The sequence below is a fragment of the Heloderma suspectum genome, chromosome 5, assembly GCF_057233095.1.
Source record: "Heloderma suspectum isolate Gila_16-S chromosome 5, 16-S_ref, whole genome shotgun sequence".
NCBI lineage: Eukaryota > Metazoa > Chordata > Lepidosauria > Squamata > Helodermatidae > Heloderma > Heloderma suspectum.
Genome location: NC_139462.1, coordinates 116,040,542 through 116,060,324, shown reverse-complemented (window position 1 = coordinate 116,060,324; position 19,783 = coordinate 116,040,542). Strand labels below are relative to the sequence as shown.

Sequence of the window (19,783 nt, the reverse complement as noted above, 5' to 3'; positions counted from 1 at the left end):
TTCGCTGCTGAAAGGCTCTATTTCTGTATATTAATTAAACAAAAGTGGCACATGAAATGTAGCAAAATGTATCAAACATCAAATTTATAGGGGATACTGAAGAGTTTGCAGGAACCTTTCAAAGATCAATACACTACTAGATGGGAAATGGTTTGAAAGCACTTTGAAATGATCCCAGGAGAACAAGTACAGATATGTTAGTATTTATTTTTACTAGTCTATTTAGAGCATAATAGTAACCCCCCAACGTTGAGTGCTGGAGGCATTAGGATGCACGATGCTGGGGGGTGGGCTCTGCCATGGCAGAGGCTCTTGCTGTGTCTGGGCAGAAAGCTGCCACCAATGGGAGCAAGCAGAAAGCCCTGAAATGGGACATTCTGTGCATGGGGAAGAGACGGCTTGGGATCTGATCCACTTGTAAACTGTAGATACACAGCAAGCTGGGCTGATCAGCCTGTCAAAACTGTCCCCCTAATTCTGCCATGGCCGGCGTGAACTGGCAGAGCAGTAAGAAAAAAGGAATGCTTGGTGAAGCCCTGAGCCTTTTCTATATTATGGACTAAACATAGGGCAGTATACAACTGTGTCATTCCATTAGCGGAAACGATGTTGCGCTACTGGAAACTAGGTTCCGAATTATGCACAAGAGGAGAATCCAGCCAAAGTTACATTTGCGCAAGTGCAGTTGTGTAAGCTATTGTGCGTTATGCATTTTTGCATTATGCTTGTACAACCTGTTGTGCAATCACTTGCACATAACTTTTGTGCAGCCTGTTGTGCAACCGGTTGCACATTCCACTTGCACAACCACTTGCACAACTAGCTGCACAAGCATAATGGGCAACCATTTGTGCAAATGGAACCAATTCCCTATGGAGGTGGTGGGCTCTCCCACACTGGAGGCATTCAAGACGAGGCTGGACAGCCATCTGTCAGGGATGATCTGACTTGGATTCCTGCATTGAGCAGAGGGTTGGACTTGATGGTCTTATAGGCCCCTTCCAACCCTACTATTCCATGATTCTATGAAATGAAAGATTCAGCAGAGCTCCATGTAGTACTATTTGAATTTGCAGAGTGGTACTGTTGGAAACTGCCATACTCCTTCTTCCTTGTCCTACCTCTACACATCAGCGTCGGCAAAATAAATAAATAAAAATGTCAAGTTTCAGAGATGGAGGAATTAATTCCACTGGAATTTCAATTCTGAGAAGGAAGGGCTTAAGAAATCTCCTTCACGAAACTATCAACAGAACTATTTTGGATGACTTATTCCAAGAATTCAGGACAGGTAACAATAAAGAACAATTAATATTAGACTAAAAGAGGGCTGGCAACTGATTTTAAATGTTGGAAATGAATTTTCACTCTGCTGTTTTAATTGGCAGTTGTGTTATTTTTTTATAAATTTTAACTGTTTAGTATTATATATTGTTGTCTTGTTTTAATTTTCATTTAGCCCTAGGCTAAATATTATGAAGGGTAGTATATAAATGCCATAAACAAACAAACAAAAACAAACACACAAACAAAAGTTAATCAGATCAATGGCCAGGATAAAAAATATATTATTCCTTTAAAGCATCAAAGAGTCTTGCGGTACCTTAAAGACTCGCACATTTATTCCGGCATTAGCTTTTGTGGAACATGGCTCATTTCATTAGATGGCTGTCCTCTGGAAATTGGTTATTTAGGGTGCAATCCTATGCTTGTTTAGACAGGAAGAAGGCCTACAACTCCCATCATGCCCTAGTCAGCCAGGCTGGCTGGGGAATGTTAGGATTTGTAGTCCTTCTTCCTGTCTAACCATGCATAGGGTTGCACCCTTAAGTGATTTGTTTAGCTGCTTTTCAGGGATATGTCCTCACAAAGCAGCATGCATCAGCAGCCTGGCCCAGTTCCTTATCATTGTTGATGCATTTTGTCTTCGTCTCTGTTTAGGCTTGCAGACTAACCTAAGCCATCCTACCAGTATTAGATTTGCTTAGATGGGATCCTATTCAGCCAGAGCTGTGAGAGGGAACCTATAAACCTGTGAGTAGCTCCAGTCTTCTGTAATGTCAGTGAATCTATCTGAGGGAATACTAGCAGCATTGCTGCCAGATTGGAGGGGGGCCTTTCAAGTTGCTTCCTGGGGGCTCCTGCACCAGCCTGGCCATTCTCCAGCCCGTGCTGCCCTAGCCATGCCATTTTCTCTTCCCACCACTGCCACACTGCTTCCTCCCCACTGCCACTGCCCATGTTGCTGCACTTTCCCCCCTGCCTGCAGCCACCCAGTTTGCACCACTCTCCTCTTCCTCCTGCTTGTTCTCATCTCCTCCTGCTTGTCCATCACTCCACTCTCCTTTCTCACTCAAGCTTACCTCCTTTCTTTCTTTCTTTCTTTCTTTCTTTCTTTCTTTCTCTATCAACATTTTTACAGATGGTCAGATGCACTCCAAAGCAAAGTGCTGTCCGAGGCTCTGGCCATCTGCCATTTTCATTTTCTCAGAATCCCTCTCAGCCCCACATGTGGTCATGTTGTACTTAACAGGCATGTCTACACCAGCCTAAAACCCTGCATTCAAAATGGGGCTTTCTGCTTCCCCTTTAAATGCAGGATCACAATGACTCCCTTTTTCACATGCTTCCTTTTCCTCCTCCCCTTTCCCCCTCCTGCTCCCCGTATCTGAATCTTCTGTATCTTTCATTGATCTCGCTCGTCTTCTTGCTGCTTTTCCTCTTTTCATGGAGGGAACTCAAGTGCAACACAATGGGGTAATTTCATAGAATCATAGAATAGTGGGTTTGGAAGGGGCTTATAAGACCTTCAAGTCCAACCCCCTGCTCAATGCAGGCATCCAAGTCAGAGCATCCCTAACAGATGGCTGTCCAGCCTCGTCTTGAATGCCTCCAGTGTGGGAGAGCCCACCACCTCCCTAGGGAATTGGTTCCATTGTCGTATTGCTCTAACAGTCAGGAAGTTTTTCCTGATATTCAGCCGGAATCCAGCTTCCTGTAACTTGAGCCCATTATTTCGTGTCCTATACTCTGGGATGATCGAGAAGAGATCCTGGTCTTCCTCTCTGTGACAACCTTTCAAGGACTTGAAGAGCGCTATCATATCTCCCCTCAGTCTTCTCTTCTCAAGGCTAAGCATGCCCAGTTCTTTCAGTCTCTCCTCATAGGATTTTGTTTCCAGTCCCCTGATCATCTTTGTTGCCCTCCTCTGAACCCTCTCCAGTTTGTCTGCATCCTTCAAGTGTGGTACCCAGAACTGGACACAGTACTCCAGATGAGACCTAACCAGTGCTGAGTAGAGGGGAACTAGTACTTCATGTGATTTGGAAGCTATACTTCTATTAATGCAGCCCAAAATAGCATTTACCTTTTTTGCAGCCACATCGCATTGTTGGCTCATATTCAGCTTGTGATCTACAACAATTCCAAGATCCTTCTCCCTTGTAGTGTTGTTGAGCCACATATCCCCCATCTTGTAACTGTGCATTTGGTTTCTTTTTCCTAGGTGCAGAACTTGGCATTTATCCCTATTAAATGTCATTCTATTGTTTTCTGCCCAGCGCTCCAGTCTATCCAGATCACTTTGAATTTTGTTTCTGTCTTCCACAGTATTAGCTATCCCACCCAATTTTGTGTCATCTGCAAATTTGATCAGCATTCCCTGCACCTCCTCCTCCAAGCCAGTAATACAAATGTTGAAGAGCACTGGGCCCAGGACTGAGCCCTGCAGTACGCTGCTCATTACTTCTCCCCATGAGCTACCTCTTTGATATCTGTGATCTATTTAAAAATGGAACAAAGGGCAGTTAGTGCAGGAGACGCCTTGGAGGTTCATGGCGTCATGTAAAGAGCCCGCAAACTTTTGTGAAGGAGCAATCTCAATCTAAAAGCTGCATGTGAAGAAAGCCAACGTGTCCACATGTTAAGTACAATTCTAGTATGTATAGACTCAAACCACACAGTAGCAAATTCTAAGATGTATAGACTCTAACCACACAGAACTGAATCCACACAAAATCTGGGAGGTAGCTATGTGGTTTGGGCCTACTCACATTGGACATTGCATGCATGCTGTTTGTTTATAACAGCCTGTAACTGGTAGGTCAGTTACTGCTAAGGGACTTTTATATTGCAGTTGTCTCACAACCTATTCCTACGCATGTTTACACAGAAAAAAGTTCCACTGAGTTCAGTTGGACTTACTCTGAAGTGTGCACAGAATTGTGGTCTTAGACAGAAGTCCTACATACTTATTTGGAAATAACCTTCAATGAAATAAACAAGATTTGTTTTTTAAATACATGTGTTTAGGATAAAAGTTCGTGGGTACTTTAAAAAGTAGATTTGCATAATAAGTTGGGAAATGTGACACATTTTTCACAATTATTTTCACAAAAATGTAAATCCTGCTCCGCCTGTTTTTCACTGCTTATGATCTAAACCCACAAAGTTTTACTAAAAAGAGATTAATAGTGATCTGTAGGCTGCTGGTAAACTTTGCAGAATCAGGATGTGAGATTTTTGGCTAGCTTTTCAAACGCAGTATATAGAATTTGACACACAATTTCCTCTAACAATAAAAAGAACTGAGTATCTTATTATCCATGTACTAATTTCTCTAATATGTCCATACATTATTCCAAACAATCAAGGAAATTCAAAACTCAGGAGAATGGCAAAGTGGATCATAAACTTGTCTTTGATCTTTATTTTATCTAGAAAACATACAGGCTCATGCCTGATTATTTTTCTTATCTGTCTGCCCCTCCTTCCCACAAACTGCACACTCACAGACTCCTGTTTCTAGTCCTATGGGTGATTTTCCTCATCACACTGTGCTCAGGCTTCTGCCTGCATTACACTGCTTTCTCTTAGCCCTCTGCCACCCTCATCTATTATTTCCCTAGCTCCTTTCTTTTCAGGGCCAAAACAGTCATGAAATTACATGCGTGAATACATCAATCATGTGTTTTTTCTTTTTATCAGTCTTCCCCTACCCTCCACCCCGCCCCAGCAGGATCAGGAACACAGTGCACAGGGAGGGGGTTTAACCTTCCCCACCATGGTCTTGCTGAAATCCCGCTCCCCCCGCCCCAGCTTCTATTAGCCCTGGTTTTCCATTCTGGTTTCATTTCTTAGTTTGGAGGGAGTCCTTATGAAACTGAGCTTTCCTGAAGGGGAGGTGCAAAGAGGAAGTGTTTGGGCACGTGGCTGGTAGATTATGAGTTATTGGACAGGGATGGTCATGTCTGAACTGGGCCTCATGGTTGGCTTCTGCTCCTTCATTATGTTTTTTGAATGATATAAAGCACGCAGGAGTTGCTTTTAAATGTAGTGCAGGCTGCAAGAGTGATGTAAAAATAGCCCCAGGGATTTTTAGGAAGTTGTGTTTAGTATTCATAGGTTTTGAAACTTTCCTTCATTCTTAGCTATTCTTTTAAAGTAGTTATTGTGTGACCTTGGGGTTGCAGTATCCCAGAATATATAATGCGGGTGTGGGGGATTTAGACTATGAATTAAAGATGGTGCACCAACCTAATTTAAAAACAAACAAAGAACAGCGGCTCTTCGAGCTCAGACATTAAAAATAGGTTGGAGAGAAAGCAAATCGCAATGATTTCAGTGGAACTTTTAAGTAAACGTCTTTATGACTGCTACCTAAATCACAGTAATTGTCTCCCCATCTCCCCCACTTCAAGATTTTTGGGTGAGTGTATCAGTTTCCCTGGGCAAACCCTCTCTGGTGAGTAGGGCTTTTCACAAACAGGGATATGATACTCTTCACTTAATAGCATTGGACCAGGGCTGCAATAGTATCAAGTAAACAGTTTGATTTACTGACAGCAGCACTATCCTGTGTGGAGAGGGGGAAGTATTTCTTTCTGAGGAGATCTGGAACAGTAGAAATCTGGAACTGATTAGGAAACTAAGACTCTAAGACCAATGTGACGCCAGGGAGGTCTTAGGGAATGGGATATGGGTGATCTAGCAAGCCCAGAAAGAGGTGCATTCTGAAGGCTTGCCCATATCCCACTACCCTGGACCTGAAAAATACAACTGAACCAAATTTAAGAGAAGATGGCATATTGGGTTACTCCAGATTGCACAGCAACCTTTCCCAACCGTGTTGCAGGTATGAACTTAAAACTGTGGCAGGAGGGATGTGGGCATCACGACACACTTGTGTGGGCAAATGGATCTAGAGCAGCCTTCCCCAACCTGGCATCCTCCAGATGTTTTGAACTACAACTCCTATCATTCCAGACCACTGGCCGTGGTGGCTGTGGCTGATGGGAGTTAGTCCAAACATCTAGGGGGAATTGGGGGAGACTGCTGTAGAGCTTTACATTGGTAAGGCAGGTTGTAGATCCCCGCCCTCTAGAGACAAGTGTAGCATCTGTCCTGAGAGGCCATTTCCAGGTGGAAATATCTTCTCCCTGGGCTTGACATGTGCAGTATATGCCCCAGAAGGGTGACCCCAAAACAGCAACATCAAAGGGGGCTACTTCTTTGGGAAAGGTTGCTGTTCAGGGAATAAGCACAGGCTTATTCATGTCCCCCCCCCCATATTGAACCTGATGTTTGAGCTGCAATACAGTGACCTGGTTGGCAAGATGCAGCCAGCTCATTGTGGGTTATTTAACCCATGCTGAGCTGTGTCAGGTGTGTACAACTGCTCTTTTGAATACATAACCCTCAGTTGGGGGTCGCACCATGCTGTGTGAACCCAGCCATCAGGGGTTGTTCGAGGGTTAAACAATCCTCAATTAGTGGCAGGGTTATGTGAGTGTTGTTTAACCCTTAAATAAGCCCCAATGGCCAGGTTCACATGACACAACCCCTGATCACTCTCCAAAGTGAGAGGCTGGGTTCAGTTGATGATCTGGTTGAGGGATCACAAAAGGATTCTCCATAAGAGCAAGCAGCGCTATAAAAGTGGTGTAGCTCTTGGTTAAGGAGGGGATTTTGAGTGTTACCATGTCCTTGCCACCACTACCCTGCCCTCTTTTAGAGAACTGCTCTATGTCTCCTTGCCCTGTTCATGCTCTCAGATGACTGTTAGTTTGGGACATATACTTACTTTTGTACTTTTGGTTGTTGTTGTTGTTCAGTCGTTCAGTCGTGTCCGACTCTTCGTGACCCCATGGACCATAGCACGCCAGGCCTTCCTGTCCTGCGCTCTCTCCCGGAGCGTGCTCAAGTTCATATTCATTGCATCCGTGATGCTATCTAGCCATCTCATCCTCTGCCGTCCCCTTCTCCTTTGGCCTTCAGTCTTTCCAAGCATCAGGGTCTTTTCCAGGGAGTTTTCTCTTCGCATTAGGTGGCCAAAATATTGGAGCTTCAGCTTCAGTATCTGTCCTTCCAATGAGCACTCAGGGTTGATTTCCTTTAGGATGGACTGATTTGACCTCCTTGCAGTCCAGGGGACTCGTAAGAGTCTTCTCCAGCACCACAGTTCGAAAGCATCAATTCTTCGGCGCTCAGCCTTCCTTATAGTCCAGCTCTCACAGCCATACATTACTACTGGGAAAACCATAGCTTTGATTAGACGGACCTTTGTCGGCAAGGTGATGTCTCTGCTTCTTACTATGCTGTCTAGGTTGGCCATAGCTTTCCTCCCCAGGAGCAAGCGTCTTTTAATTTCATGGCTACAGTCACCGTCTGCGGTGATCTTGGAGCCCAAGAAAGTAAAATCTGTCACTGCTTCCATTTCTTCCCCTTCTATATGCCAGGAAGTGATGGGGCCAGATGCCATGATCTTCGTTTTTTTAATGTTGAGTTTCAAACCAGCTTTTGCACTCTCCTCTTTCACCCTCAACAAGAGGCTCTTTAGATCCTCTTCGCTTTCTGCCATTAGGGTGGTATCGTCTGCATATCGGAGGTTGTTGATAATTCTCCCAGCAATCTTAATTCCGACCTCTGATTCATCGAACCCGGCATTTCTCATGATGTACTCTGCATATAAGTTAAATAAGCAGGGTGACAATATGCAGCCTTGTCGTACTCCTTTCCCAATTTTGAACCAATCGGTTGTTCCATGTCTGGTTCTTACTGTTACTTCTTGACCCTCGTACAGGTTTCTCAGGAGACAGGTAAGGTGGTCTGGTACTCCCATCACTTTCAGAATTTGCCACAGTTTGTTGTGATCCACACAATCAAAGGCTTTAGCGTAGTCAATGAAGCAGAAATAGATGTTTTTCTGGAATTCTCTTGCTTTCTCCATGATGCAGCGAATGTTGGCGATTTGATCTCTAGTTCCTCTGCCTCTTCGAAACCCCGCTTGTACTTCCGGTAGTTCTCGGTTCGCATACTGCTGAAGCCTAGCTTGTAGGATTTTGAGCATCACCTTGCTGGCATGTGAAATGAGCGCAATTGTGCGGTAGTTTGAACACTCTTTGGCGTTGCCCTTCTTTGGAATTGGAATGTAAACTGACCTTTTCCAGTCTTGTGGCCACTGTTGAGTGTTCCAGATTTGTTGGCATATTGAATGCAGCACTTTAACAGCATCATCTTTTAGGATTTTAAATAGCTCGGCTGGAATACTGTCATCTCCGCTAGCTTTGTTGTTAGTAATGCTTCCTAAGGCCCACTTGACTTCACTCTCTAGGATGTCCGGCTCAAGTTCAGTGACCGCACTATCATGGCTATCAGGGACATTCAGATCTTTCCTGTATAGTTCTTCTGTGTATTCTTGCCACCTCTTCTTAATCTCATCTGCTTCTGTTAGGTCCCTGCCTTCTTTGTCCTTTATCATGCCCGTCTTTGCACAAAACGTTCCCTTGAGATCTCCAATTTTCTTGAAGAGATCTCTAGTCTTTCCCATTCTGTTGTTTTCCTCGATTTCTTTGCATTGTTCATTTAAGAAGGCCTTCTTGTCTCTCCTTGCTATTCTCTGGAACTCTGCATTCAGTTGGGTATATCTTCCCCTTTCTCCCTTGCTTTTCGCTTCCCTTCTTTCGTGAGCTACTTGTAAAGCCTCATCAGACAGCCACTTTGCTTTCTTGCATTTCTTTTTCTTTGGGATGGATTTCGTTGCTGCCTCCTGAACAATGTTACGGACCTCCGTCCATAGTTCCTCAGGCACTCTGTCTATCAGGTCTAATCCCTGAAATCTATTCCTCACCTCCACTGTATATTCATCAGGGATATGATTTAGGTCATACCTGAACGGTTTAGTGGTTTTCCCGACGTTCTTCAATTTAAGCCGAAATTTTGCAAGAAGCAGCTCATGATCTGAGCCACAGTCAGCTCCAGGTCTTGTTTTTACTGACTGTATGGAGCTTCTCCATCTTTGGTTGCAAAGGACATAATCAATCTGATTTCGATATTGACCATCTGGTGACGTCCATGTGTAGAGTCGCCTCTTGTGCTGTTGGAAAAGAGTGTTTGCTATGATCAGCATGTTCTCTTGGCAAAACTCTATTAGCTTTTGTCCTGCTTCATTTTGTACACCAAGGCCATGCCTGCCTGTTATCCCGGTGATTTCTTGACTTCCTACTTTAGAATTCCAATCCCCTATGATGAAGAGGACATCTTTTTTTGGTGTTAGTTCTAGAAGGTGTTGTAGGTCTTCATAGAACCGATCAACCTCAGCTTCTTCGGCCTCAGTGGTTGGGGCATAGACTTGAATTACTGTGATGTTGAATGGTTTGCCTTGGATTCATACTGAGATCATTCTATCATTTTTAAGATTGTACCCCAGTACTGCTTTTCCCACCCTTTTGTTGACTATGAGTGCTACTCCATTTCTTCTAAGGGATTCTTGCCCACAATAGTAGATATGATGGTCACCTGAATTAAATTCGCCCATGCCTGTCCATTTTAGTTCGCTGATTCCCAAGATGTCGATGTTCAATCTTGCCATCTCATGTTTGACCACCTCCAGCTTACCTTGATTCATTGATCTGACATTCCAGGTTCCTAAACAATACTTTTGGTACACTGTTTTAAAAAAAATTGTACTGATTACAACTGTTTACACCTGCACTTTATAGTGCTAATGGCTACTACAAATTGCATTTGCATTTTTAATATAATTTAATTGCTGCTACTTATATTGCATTGCTGCACTGCAGATGCAAGAGGTTTATTTGTTAACATCTGGCCAGGTTATTCCTGTCAACTGCAAAAGCTGCCAACTCTGAGTGTTTGTGCCAGGCACTGGGCCGACAGGACAGGACACGACAGGACAGGCCAGGACAGGGATTCTGTTGCTCTGTTGTTCATGCCATGTCGCTGCCCAGCATCTCCCTGCCTGAGCTGAAGGAGGAGGTTTCAGAGGGGGTGCTGGGGAACCAGGGGCTTATTGTCTTGGTGGACTTCAATATCCAGGCCACTTTGGGAGGAGGAGCTCAGGATTTTATGGCTGCCATTAAAACCATGGGCTTTTCTCAGGTTGTGTTGGGCCTGAATGTGTGGCAAGTCACATTCTGTATTTGGTTTTCTGTTCTGGACAGGAGGACAGGGGGGATGGGGTGTAGCCAGAATGTTTTTATTTGTCACGGATGGATCAGGTTTAGGCGAGAGACAGCCTCTAACCTCTGCAAGGGTGGGGGACCAATTTAGATGACCTGTTCCAAGAGGCTTATGGATCCAGATGGGTTCTTTTTGTTCCTAGAGGACTTTCCTGCTGATATGGTCAGTGGCCTTATTGGCACCCTGGTTGACATCTAGAACACAGGGGCACCCAAGATTGTCGACACAATCACACCTAGACACCCTCTCCTGTTTCATATTGCCAGACCATCCTCTTGGTTTTCCAAGGAGTTGGTGGTGATGAAACAAACAGGACAAAAGGTCTGGGAGCCAAGTACATGGAGATGCAATGTTCAGGGTGTATGTTTGCAAAATGTAAGCCCTCCCTCCAAACTCCCTGTCTGTCATGATGAGCATTTTACCAGTACATAGATATTGGAAAGCCCATCACAAAATCTCTGAAACTGTGTGTCTGTTGAGGCCTAACACAGCTGTGGACATAACAAACTTAGAATTTGCTCCTAGATTAGGGCCAATGCAATATTTCAGGATTCTTGTCAATGTTGACCTGAGTAACGAAGCCAAGAAAAACCAACAACACTGTCTGCCCCTACAACAATCAAACTGAAGAAAGCACACTTGCCCTGAATTCTCTTTATGTCTGAACAAAAATATCACCACTTCCCATAAGATGCTTATTAGCCTTGCTGGGGAAATATGTAGGTACCTGTATCATGCCTGGCCTTTCCCCCCAGCAGGGCTAATAGAAGCTTTGGTGGGCATTTGGATTGAGAAAACAATAGGGGAGAAAGGGTTAAACATCTCCCTCCCCCAGCACCACTTCTGTGATCAAAACTGGAGCTTCCTATGGTGGTATTAAAGGAAATAAAAAATGTTTGCAGATCCGATCATGGATGTCCCATGTCGTATGTGTTTTGAAACTACAACAAGAACAAGCAAACAAACGAACAATTACCTTTATATATACCCACACCTATCCTGGTAGAAACATTGACTTGGGTTACTTGCTTCGAAACTCAGTTTAGATGCTGGTGAATCCGACTCCATTATATAGGGTTGATAATGGAATTAGTATCTTTCACACAGTCAGTCTGACATTCTTTAATATATCCCATAGGTAGTTTATTAACAGCTGTCACTGATCCTATGTGACATTTTATATTACAGCTTTCCTCCTATGGAATCTCAAAGGATTTTATATACCGAGAAGCAAAATTCCCAGTGTGATAATAGGTGAAGTTTGTGCGGCAGGAGTGCTTGCATATATTATAAGGATCCTGGGAAGCACACTGTTGCAGTCTGCATTCTGAACATCACTGCCTTCCCCTGTGGGATCTCTCTCAGTGTTGTTCAGCCCACCCAGCGTCAGGGTAGATGGAAGGTTTTGCCCTTATCATTATAGTGTCCCCAGCTTTAGGTTTTCCCATAGAGGTGGCAGTCATTCTCTACAGGATCCCTGTTAATGGGCCGGTTCACACAGACATGGAGGGCGTCAGCTAATGCTGTCATAGCTGTCTTCTAGCTCATCCCAGAGTGCAGGACACGGAATAATGGGCTCAAGTTACAGGAAGCCAGACTCCGGCTGAACATCAGGAGAAACTTCCTGACTGTTAGAGCAATACGACAATGGAACCAATTCCCTAGGGAGGTGGTGGGCTCTCCCACCCTGGAGGCGTTCAAGACGAGGCTGGACAGCCATCTGTCAGGGATGCTCTGACTTGGATTCCTGCATTGAGCAGGGGGTTGGACTCAAAGGTCTTATAGGCCCCTGCCAACCCCACAATTTTATACCACCTCTCTCAGAGGTGAAGTTGGACACAACAAATGCTTAATTCCTTGATAATAGGCTACATATATGCACATTATATGTTTTGTGAATTGATGGGTAGACTGTGGATGAGGTCATGAGCTGGCATTATTGGCTCTGCGCATATTTTTAGTTCTTGTTTTGTGCTGGTGGCACATTGTACTAGTCTGGATTATAACAGATTGGTAGCGGTGGCCTCTTATCATCTGTGTGTGTGTGTGTGTGTGTGTGGGGGGGGGGTATCTTCTTCTTGTTCTAGAATTCCACCCCTGCCAAAGGGCTTTTTCCATAGAGGTGCCCCAGTTATGGAAAGCCCTCCCCAAGGAGGTTCATCTGGAACAAACTAGGCACTAGGCAAAATCTTTTAAAAAACATTTTGAAACATTAATAACTGAAATATTTTAAACTGTCTTCTAATTGCATTGTATCTGCTTTTGGTGTTATATGAATGTATTGTTGTTTTACTTGTTTTAGGCTGCAATTCCATACCCATTTACCTGGGAGTAAGCCCTATTGAACTCAGTGGAACAAGTTTCTGAGTAGACACGTAGAGGATTACAGTTAATTTTTGTACACCAACTTGAAATAATTGATAACAGCCAGTATATAATATTTTTAAATAATTAACTCGATAAAATTAAATTGTGGGGACTAAATATAGAATTGTGTGAAAGAAAGCTGCTAATAATGCTGGCAGTAAGATGTATGAACAGCACTGATGTATGGTTTGGCATGTAAGGAAATGAGGCAGGTTATTGTACTTAATTTAGATTGCAATCCTATGCACACTTACTTGGGAGTAAATGACACTGAATTCAGTGGGATTTACTTCTGAATAAACATGCACCGGATTACATTGCACTTAACAGAAATGGAAATGCTGCCATTAGACATGGGATTTAATTAAAAAAAATAAAGACAAAGGTATGAAAGCTGGGTGAAAACAGGGATGATACAAGACAGAATATCTTGGAGGCATTTAAGACAGTGCTGTGTCCTTTATAAACAGAGCTATCTGTTTAAACTATCTAAATATTTGGCCATTTAGTTTAAATTTCCTGTAGAATTAAGGTTTGTTTATGTGTGAAATTGTTCATCCATGAGAACAGATGGAACTATTCTAAAACACATATTTATACATTTGCAGAAGCACAAAAAGCCATTTGTGGGCTAACATATATATCTATATACATTGTGCATTACCTATGCACTAGGCACATGGTTTGTTATTATTTAGGGATGAGCAGAAATCACAAGTAGTAGATCTCAGAAGTCTGCTATGTTCATATCCCTGAGCAGTAAAGGTGTAATTCTCTGCTTTTGCGTGTTCATGCCAAAACAATCTCTCTAAGCTTAAGTATAGAGTTAAACAAGGGAGTGGGTTGTATGGGAAGAAATATGTGGAAACTGGAATGTATACGCATGTGTGCACATACAAGCCTTTTGGAAATTATAGGGCATGTCCTACCCACAGAGCATGAATTAATACTGCTAAACAGATGTTGGGAAAAGGTTCCTTTTCTTCCCCACAAGACACCAAGCATATGCAGCTAAATTATGTGTGCAGCAATTAACTGAAAACTTCCATATGTCCTATCGGTTTACACTGGATCCCTAGAATATGGATATGGTTGTCATAAAAAAAGTAACAAAGCAATATGAACAGCAAAATGCTTACAAAAGTGTAAAACATTGTGGGCCCCATTTCTAGCATATGCAGATCAAAACAGTTTTCAGGAGGGAGGTCAGAGCTATAAAAATACATTTGTAAGTTGTAAACAAGTATGGTAAACATATCCTCTAGTCCTGGCCATAAAGGGATTAGAATCCACAGGCAGGTGTAGAACTAAATGATGGTCTGGCAAAATTTTTGGTGTTTGCTGATCTAGTTCGGTTCTGTATTCAGGCAGGAACTATCACCTACAAAACAAACCCAAGCAAAGTGATCCACTGAATAAAAGAATATGGACTATCATCAAGCAAGATTGGTTGATTGATCATCAACCAGAGACAGCAAGATGAAGCAAAAAGCATCAGTGAAAATTATATTGATCTGAGGGCTAATGTAAAAAGAACAGACAAGATCAAGATGTCATTTTTACAAGTTATATATTATTATGGTTTGCATTGAGCTAAATGACAAACATAATGATGCAGCAGCGGGCACAAGGTCGACGATGAAAATGCTTTAGAAAAGGTTCACTACTAATCTATAACATACTGTACTAACTACATTTCCAGTAAAAAAAAGAAAAGAAAAAAAAAGCTTACCTACTAGGCTATTGGTACAGTTCTAAAATTTACTGAAAAGCTCACAGAGAAGCATAATATATTAAAACATATATCTCCTTCAGATCACAGACCACTCCCAAATATTTTCCCCTGAACTGTTCTAAAATAACATATTCTAGTCACATAACCCAGCATAATATGGAATGAAGAGGGCGAGTAGTGCTGTAACTTGGCGTGTCTATGCCCAGGACTGACCCCCACCCCTCAGAATGAGGATTTGAGTGAGTTAACAATGGTTGTGGACCTTTATGTATGTCGCTGCTGCTGAAATGCCCAAATCTCACTGCTATGATATACCACTGAATCCACTCAGAATCTGTTGTGTGCTGCACAGCTGCTAATAGGTATTATTTTCCATTGACAGATGTCTCTAATTTTCTCCAGCCACACCAGTGATATGTTTATCACAGTGACAAACAGATAGCTGCTGTTGCACTTAACTTTGCTAGGCCACAAGCACCTGGCCGGTGAAAAGCTATAGCTGTGCCGTTCTGCCTGTCCTGCTGCCCTCATTAAGCCTCTTAGGAAGTTAATATCCATTATCTACCACCTGGGAAACATGCTCTGTCGCCGCACACTGAAAGCAATACATTTCACGATATTTCAATAACTTTCAACAGACATTATGTTTGCCCATTTTGTGCCATTATCCAGACTGCTAACGGGCAGGTTCTGCTCTCACCCCACCCTAGTTACATACCGCGGGCGGGAAGGGGTCATTCCTACAAGTCTGCAGATAACAGGCTATAACTTAGGATCGCAGAAAAGCGAACTTCCCTAGCCGTGGTTTTGGTTTTTTTGGAAGACCACCTGTACGGGGCCAATCCATTCTGTTCTGTTAAAGGCGTTAGTAATTGTATTACGCAACCTCCACCGATCGCTCGCTGCTGCTGCTGCTCTCTTCGTGGTTTTAATTAACCGGAGCGTGGAGAGAGAGAGAGTTTTCGAGGACTCGGCTGCAAGGCACACGCAACCCGGGGCAATCGGCGCTCGACGGTGGTTTGCAGGGATTGCAGCTGCCGAGGGGAAGCCTTTGTAAATGAAAGTTGCTTGTTTCCACGCCCCCCCCCCCCCCCGGCTGTCACGCCGGGAGGCCAGAGGCACGTTGAAACTTCTCCCTTCCTTCCTGCCGCAGAGGAAGTTTTCGAGCGACAGCCCCCCCGCCCACCCCCGCATGGTTTGCTTGTTGTTGTTTTACCTTGGTGAGCTGGGCGATTTTCTTACACATTTTCATATGAATTTCCCGGTCGCCTTCGCCCGACGAGCTACAAGGAGGACTCGCTTTTGAGGACCCGTTGCAAGTCCCGGGAGGACGGATCTTCTTGTTGCTGCCAGAAGCCATCGGGCAGGCTTGCAACGGAGAGGCAGATATCTAATCTCTCCGCGCGCGGAGACTGCTGCAGTCGTATTCTCGCTCTCTCACGCACACTTCTCTCGCTAGCAAATGGGGCCGTTTGGAAACTTCAGTTTGCAAGCCCCGCTTGGATGTGGGCACAGCTACCTGCTGCCTCCCTCTTCCGTGCTGTGCCCGGTCCCCACAAGCAGAGGACGCAGGCCAGGAGGAGGAGGGGACCACAACATTGGCGAAGCCAGCCCCGGCTGCTCAGGTCCCCCCCGCTCCGTCCTTTCCTCTCCTCTCGCACCCCCCTCCTCTCCCCTCCAGATGGATCGGCTTCCGGCGCGAGGAGATGCCACTGGCTGGATGCTGCGCATTCCCTTGGGGAGCCGCCGAGCCGGTGGCCCAAGCTAAAATTGCCGAGGCTGACGGAGTTGAGGATACACGCGTCTGCGTGTGTGTTTTAAGGAAGGAGACTACAAACAGCCTTCCCCAACCTGGTGCCCTCCAGATGTGCTGGACATCTGGACAGCTCACAGCATCCCCCAGCCAGCTATGCTGGGGGATGATGGCAGACTAAGGGGGATGCAGGGGAACGAAGAACAGAAGATCAGCCACAGGGTCCCTCTATCTAGTGCAGCGCCTTATTCCAACAGTGGCGTGGCAGATGTGGCCGGGGAGCCCAGAAGCGCAGCATGGAGCCACGGGATCTGCTCCTGGTTTTTCTGTTCTCAGCACCAGTTTTCAGCTTCTGCACCCTGAGGTGCCATTTAGCTATCACGACTTCTAGCTTGATAGGCCCCTCCTTGCCTCCAGCTCTTAGGCTCATCCGCTTTTACAGCCATCGAAACCAATGGCCCTCCTCCACAGCTTATGGCAGCAAATGCCACCAGTTCCATTATGCAGTGTGTGTGTGTGAGAGAGAGGGGGGGGGGGAGTCTTTTGCTTGTCCTGAATGTAGTTTGCCTGCCAGCTTCACTGGGTCACTCTCAGTAGTATCATGAAAAACGGAGACAATTTTCCCTCTGGCTGTTTTTTTCCACACCAGGCAGAATGCCTGGTTGATCATGCCTGTTTTCTAGGGGTTACCAACGATTAGCACCCTGTTTTGCTTGCTTTGCTTAGCCCACTTGGCTCAGTTCCAGGCTTTGAATGGAAGAGGGCAAAATGAGGTCAGAGCGCACTTGAAATAGGACCAGCCCCCCCCCCCCCAAGCCTAGAGAAGAAAGTGATCTGTCCTGCTGCCGAACCAGCAGGTGGGTAGCCAGCTGCAGGAAGCAGAGATCAGACTTCTCATCTCAGGAGGAAGCAGAGTTGGATTTTAAAGCATATCCCTTCCACCATCCTTATGGCTGGAAGTGAAATTATTTAGTAGACAGAGGGGAAGGAGGGAAGGGCCACAGGGTGTGAGAATTTTAACTGAACTACAAAATGCTGTCCTTTGTAAGGTTGTATCCAATGGTGCCATTCTGCTAGTGCAAATGAACTGCACTAGTGGAAACCAAGTTCCAAACTGTACACAAGGGGAGAATCCAATGAAAGTTCCGCTTGTGCAAGCAGTTACACACAAGCCTTGCACAACCATTTGCAGATCTTAGGTTTACAAAGTGGTCCATTAGCACTTGTGCAATGGGAAAAGGCAGCAGAGCTCTGCTAGCATAGCAGTTTCTTCCACTGACAGTATGTTGGATTTAGTGATGCCCATGGGAAATAGTGTGTGTTCAGACTCCTTTCTTGGTACCCATCAAGGTGCCCTACCTCTCCCACTTAAAAAAAAGTTCCTTTCCAGCAGCTGGGATCACTTCAAAGCAAAATGAGAGCTGCCACCTGCTGCCATCTTCCTATCCTAAGAATGCCTCTGGGCCACAAATGGAGCTCAGAGACATTCTTAGCAAATGAAGATGGCGGGGACCTGTAGGCTGGTGCTTTCGTCTGCAGCACATTCAGCCACCAAGAAAAAGATTGGAAAAAAGAAAAAGGGACTCCTATCACTTCTGTCTGGTAAGCTATGCCTCCCAAGCTATGCCACCATTTTGTGGTGGTGTCCAGGACAGTTTATCAAATTGCCAAATGTGCCTACAGGCCCTAAAAGCCTGCCTACCCCTGATTTAGGCCTTAATGTTTTTTAGAATTCAGTAGAACTTGCTCTCAGGTAAATGAGTAGTTGGGAGCAACTTCCATTGAACTCACCGGGATTTATTTCTGAATAGGATTGCACTGTCATTGTGGCGAAGGAACCCCTAAGACTGGAGGATGTGAAGAGTTGTAGGTTACTCTCCATATAAGGTGCAAAAAATCATTTGCATCTGCAAGTATCCCAGAGTCCCAACAAACCTTGCTTTTCGACTTGTTCATAAATGATCTGGAATTAGAAGTGAGCAGTGAAGTGGCCAAGTTTGCCGATGACTCCAAATTATTTAGGGTGGTTAAAACAAAAAGGGATTGTGAGGAACTCCAAAAAGATCTCTCAAAACTGGGAGAATGGACATCCAAATGCCAAATGAGGTTCAATTCATTTGGTGTAAAGTGTAAAGTGATGTACGTTGGGGCAAAATATCCCAAATATATGCTGATGGGAACTGAGCTTGCAGAACTGAGCTTGCAGTGACCAACCAAGAAAGAGATCTTGTGGTTGTGGTGGACTGGACAGCTCGATGGAAATGTCAACCCAGCATGTAGCCACTGTAAAAGGCAAACTCCATGTTAGGCATAATTAGAAAAGGAACTGAGAATAAAACTGCCAATATCATACTGCCTTTAAACAAATGTATGATGAGACAGAATACTGTGTACACTTCTTGTCACCACATCTAAAAAGGATATTGTAGAGTTGGAAAAAGTGCAGAAAAGGGCAACTAACATGATCAAGGGGCTGGAGCATCTCCTCTATGAGGGAAGGTTACAACATCTGGGACTGTTTAGCTTAGAAAAATGGAGAGTAAGGGGAGACATTATAGAGATGTACAAAATTATGCATGGTGTGGACAGAGTGGATAGGGAGAGGTTTTTCTTGCTCTCTAACACTAGAACCTGGGGTCATCCCATGAAGCTGATTGGTGGGAGATTCAGGACAGATAAAAGGAAGTACTTCTTCACAGAGCGCGTAGTTAAACTATGGAATTCAATACCACAATATGTAGTGATGGCCACCAATTTGGATGGCTTTAAAAGGGATTGGATAAATTCCTGGAGGAAAAGGCTATCAATGGCTACTAGTCCTGATGGTTGTATGCTGCCACCAGCATCAAAGGCAGTATGCCTAGGTACACCAGTTGCTGGAGAACCTGAGTGGGAGGGTGCTAGTGCAGTCATGTCGTGCTTGTGGGTTTTCGACAAGCAGTTAGTTGGGCACTACATGGACAGAATTCTGGACTCGATGGACCTTTGTCTGATCCAGCATGACTCTTATGTTCAATTTTGCAAACAACTTCATTTTCAAGAGAAAAATGTTATACTATGTCTCTTCTCCGTGCCCACACCCTCAGCCCCGCCACACACATCAGTGGAAGTTTCAGTGATGCACCATTTCAAACTATGGTTCCGACAATACCACTTTGGATCACATGAGGATTTTGAAGAAAAAACACACACACTTTGGAATGTTAACTGTGTAAAAGGACAGGAGTCTAAATAAAAAAAAGAAACGGTGAACCATTTTGCAGACATACAAGACCAAACAGCACAGTGTTGCAAAGAAGTCCACAGTAGTTACTAGCTCACATTTTATTAGTCTGCCTGCCTACCAGGTTTCGAGGTCCCTTGAGCGAAGCACCCTCGATAGGCTTCCTCCCTCAGTGAGTCTCCCTTCTTACCACCATTGTCACCAGCTGCTATTGCTCCCCCTCCTC

The 19,783-nt window shown here is 44.5% G+C and overlaps 1 protein-coding gene across 1 annotated transcript in view; it reads right to left on the bottom strand.

Moving 5' to 3' along the window:
* Nucleotides 1-16,254, bottom strand: part of FAM184B (family with sequence similarity 184 member B) — a 73,464-nt gene extending 57,210 nt beyond the window's left edge. Inside the window, exon 1 of the mRNA XM_084860346.1 lies at nucleotides 15,798-16,254. Within this exon, the coding sequence (XP_084716472.1) occupies nucleotides 15,798-15,941 (144 nt within the window). The 5' untranslated portion in view covers nucleotides 15,942-16,254. The remainder of the gene's footprint in view (nucleotides 1-15,797) is intronic.
* Between the last annotated feature and the right edge of the window lie 3,529 nt (nucleotides 16,255-19,783).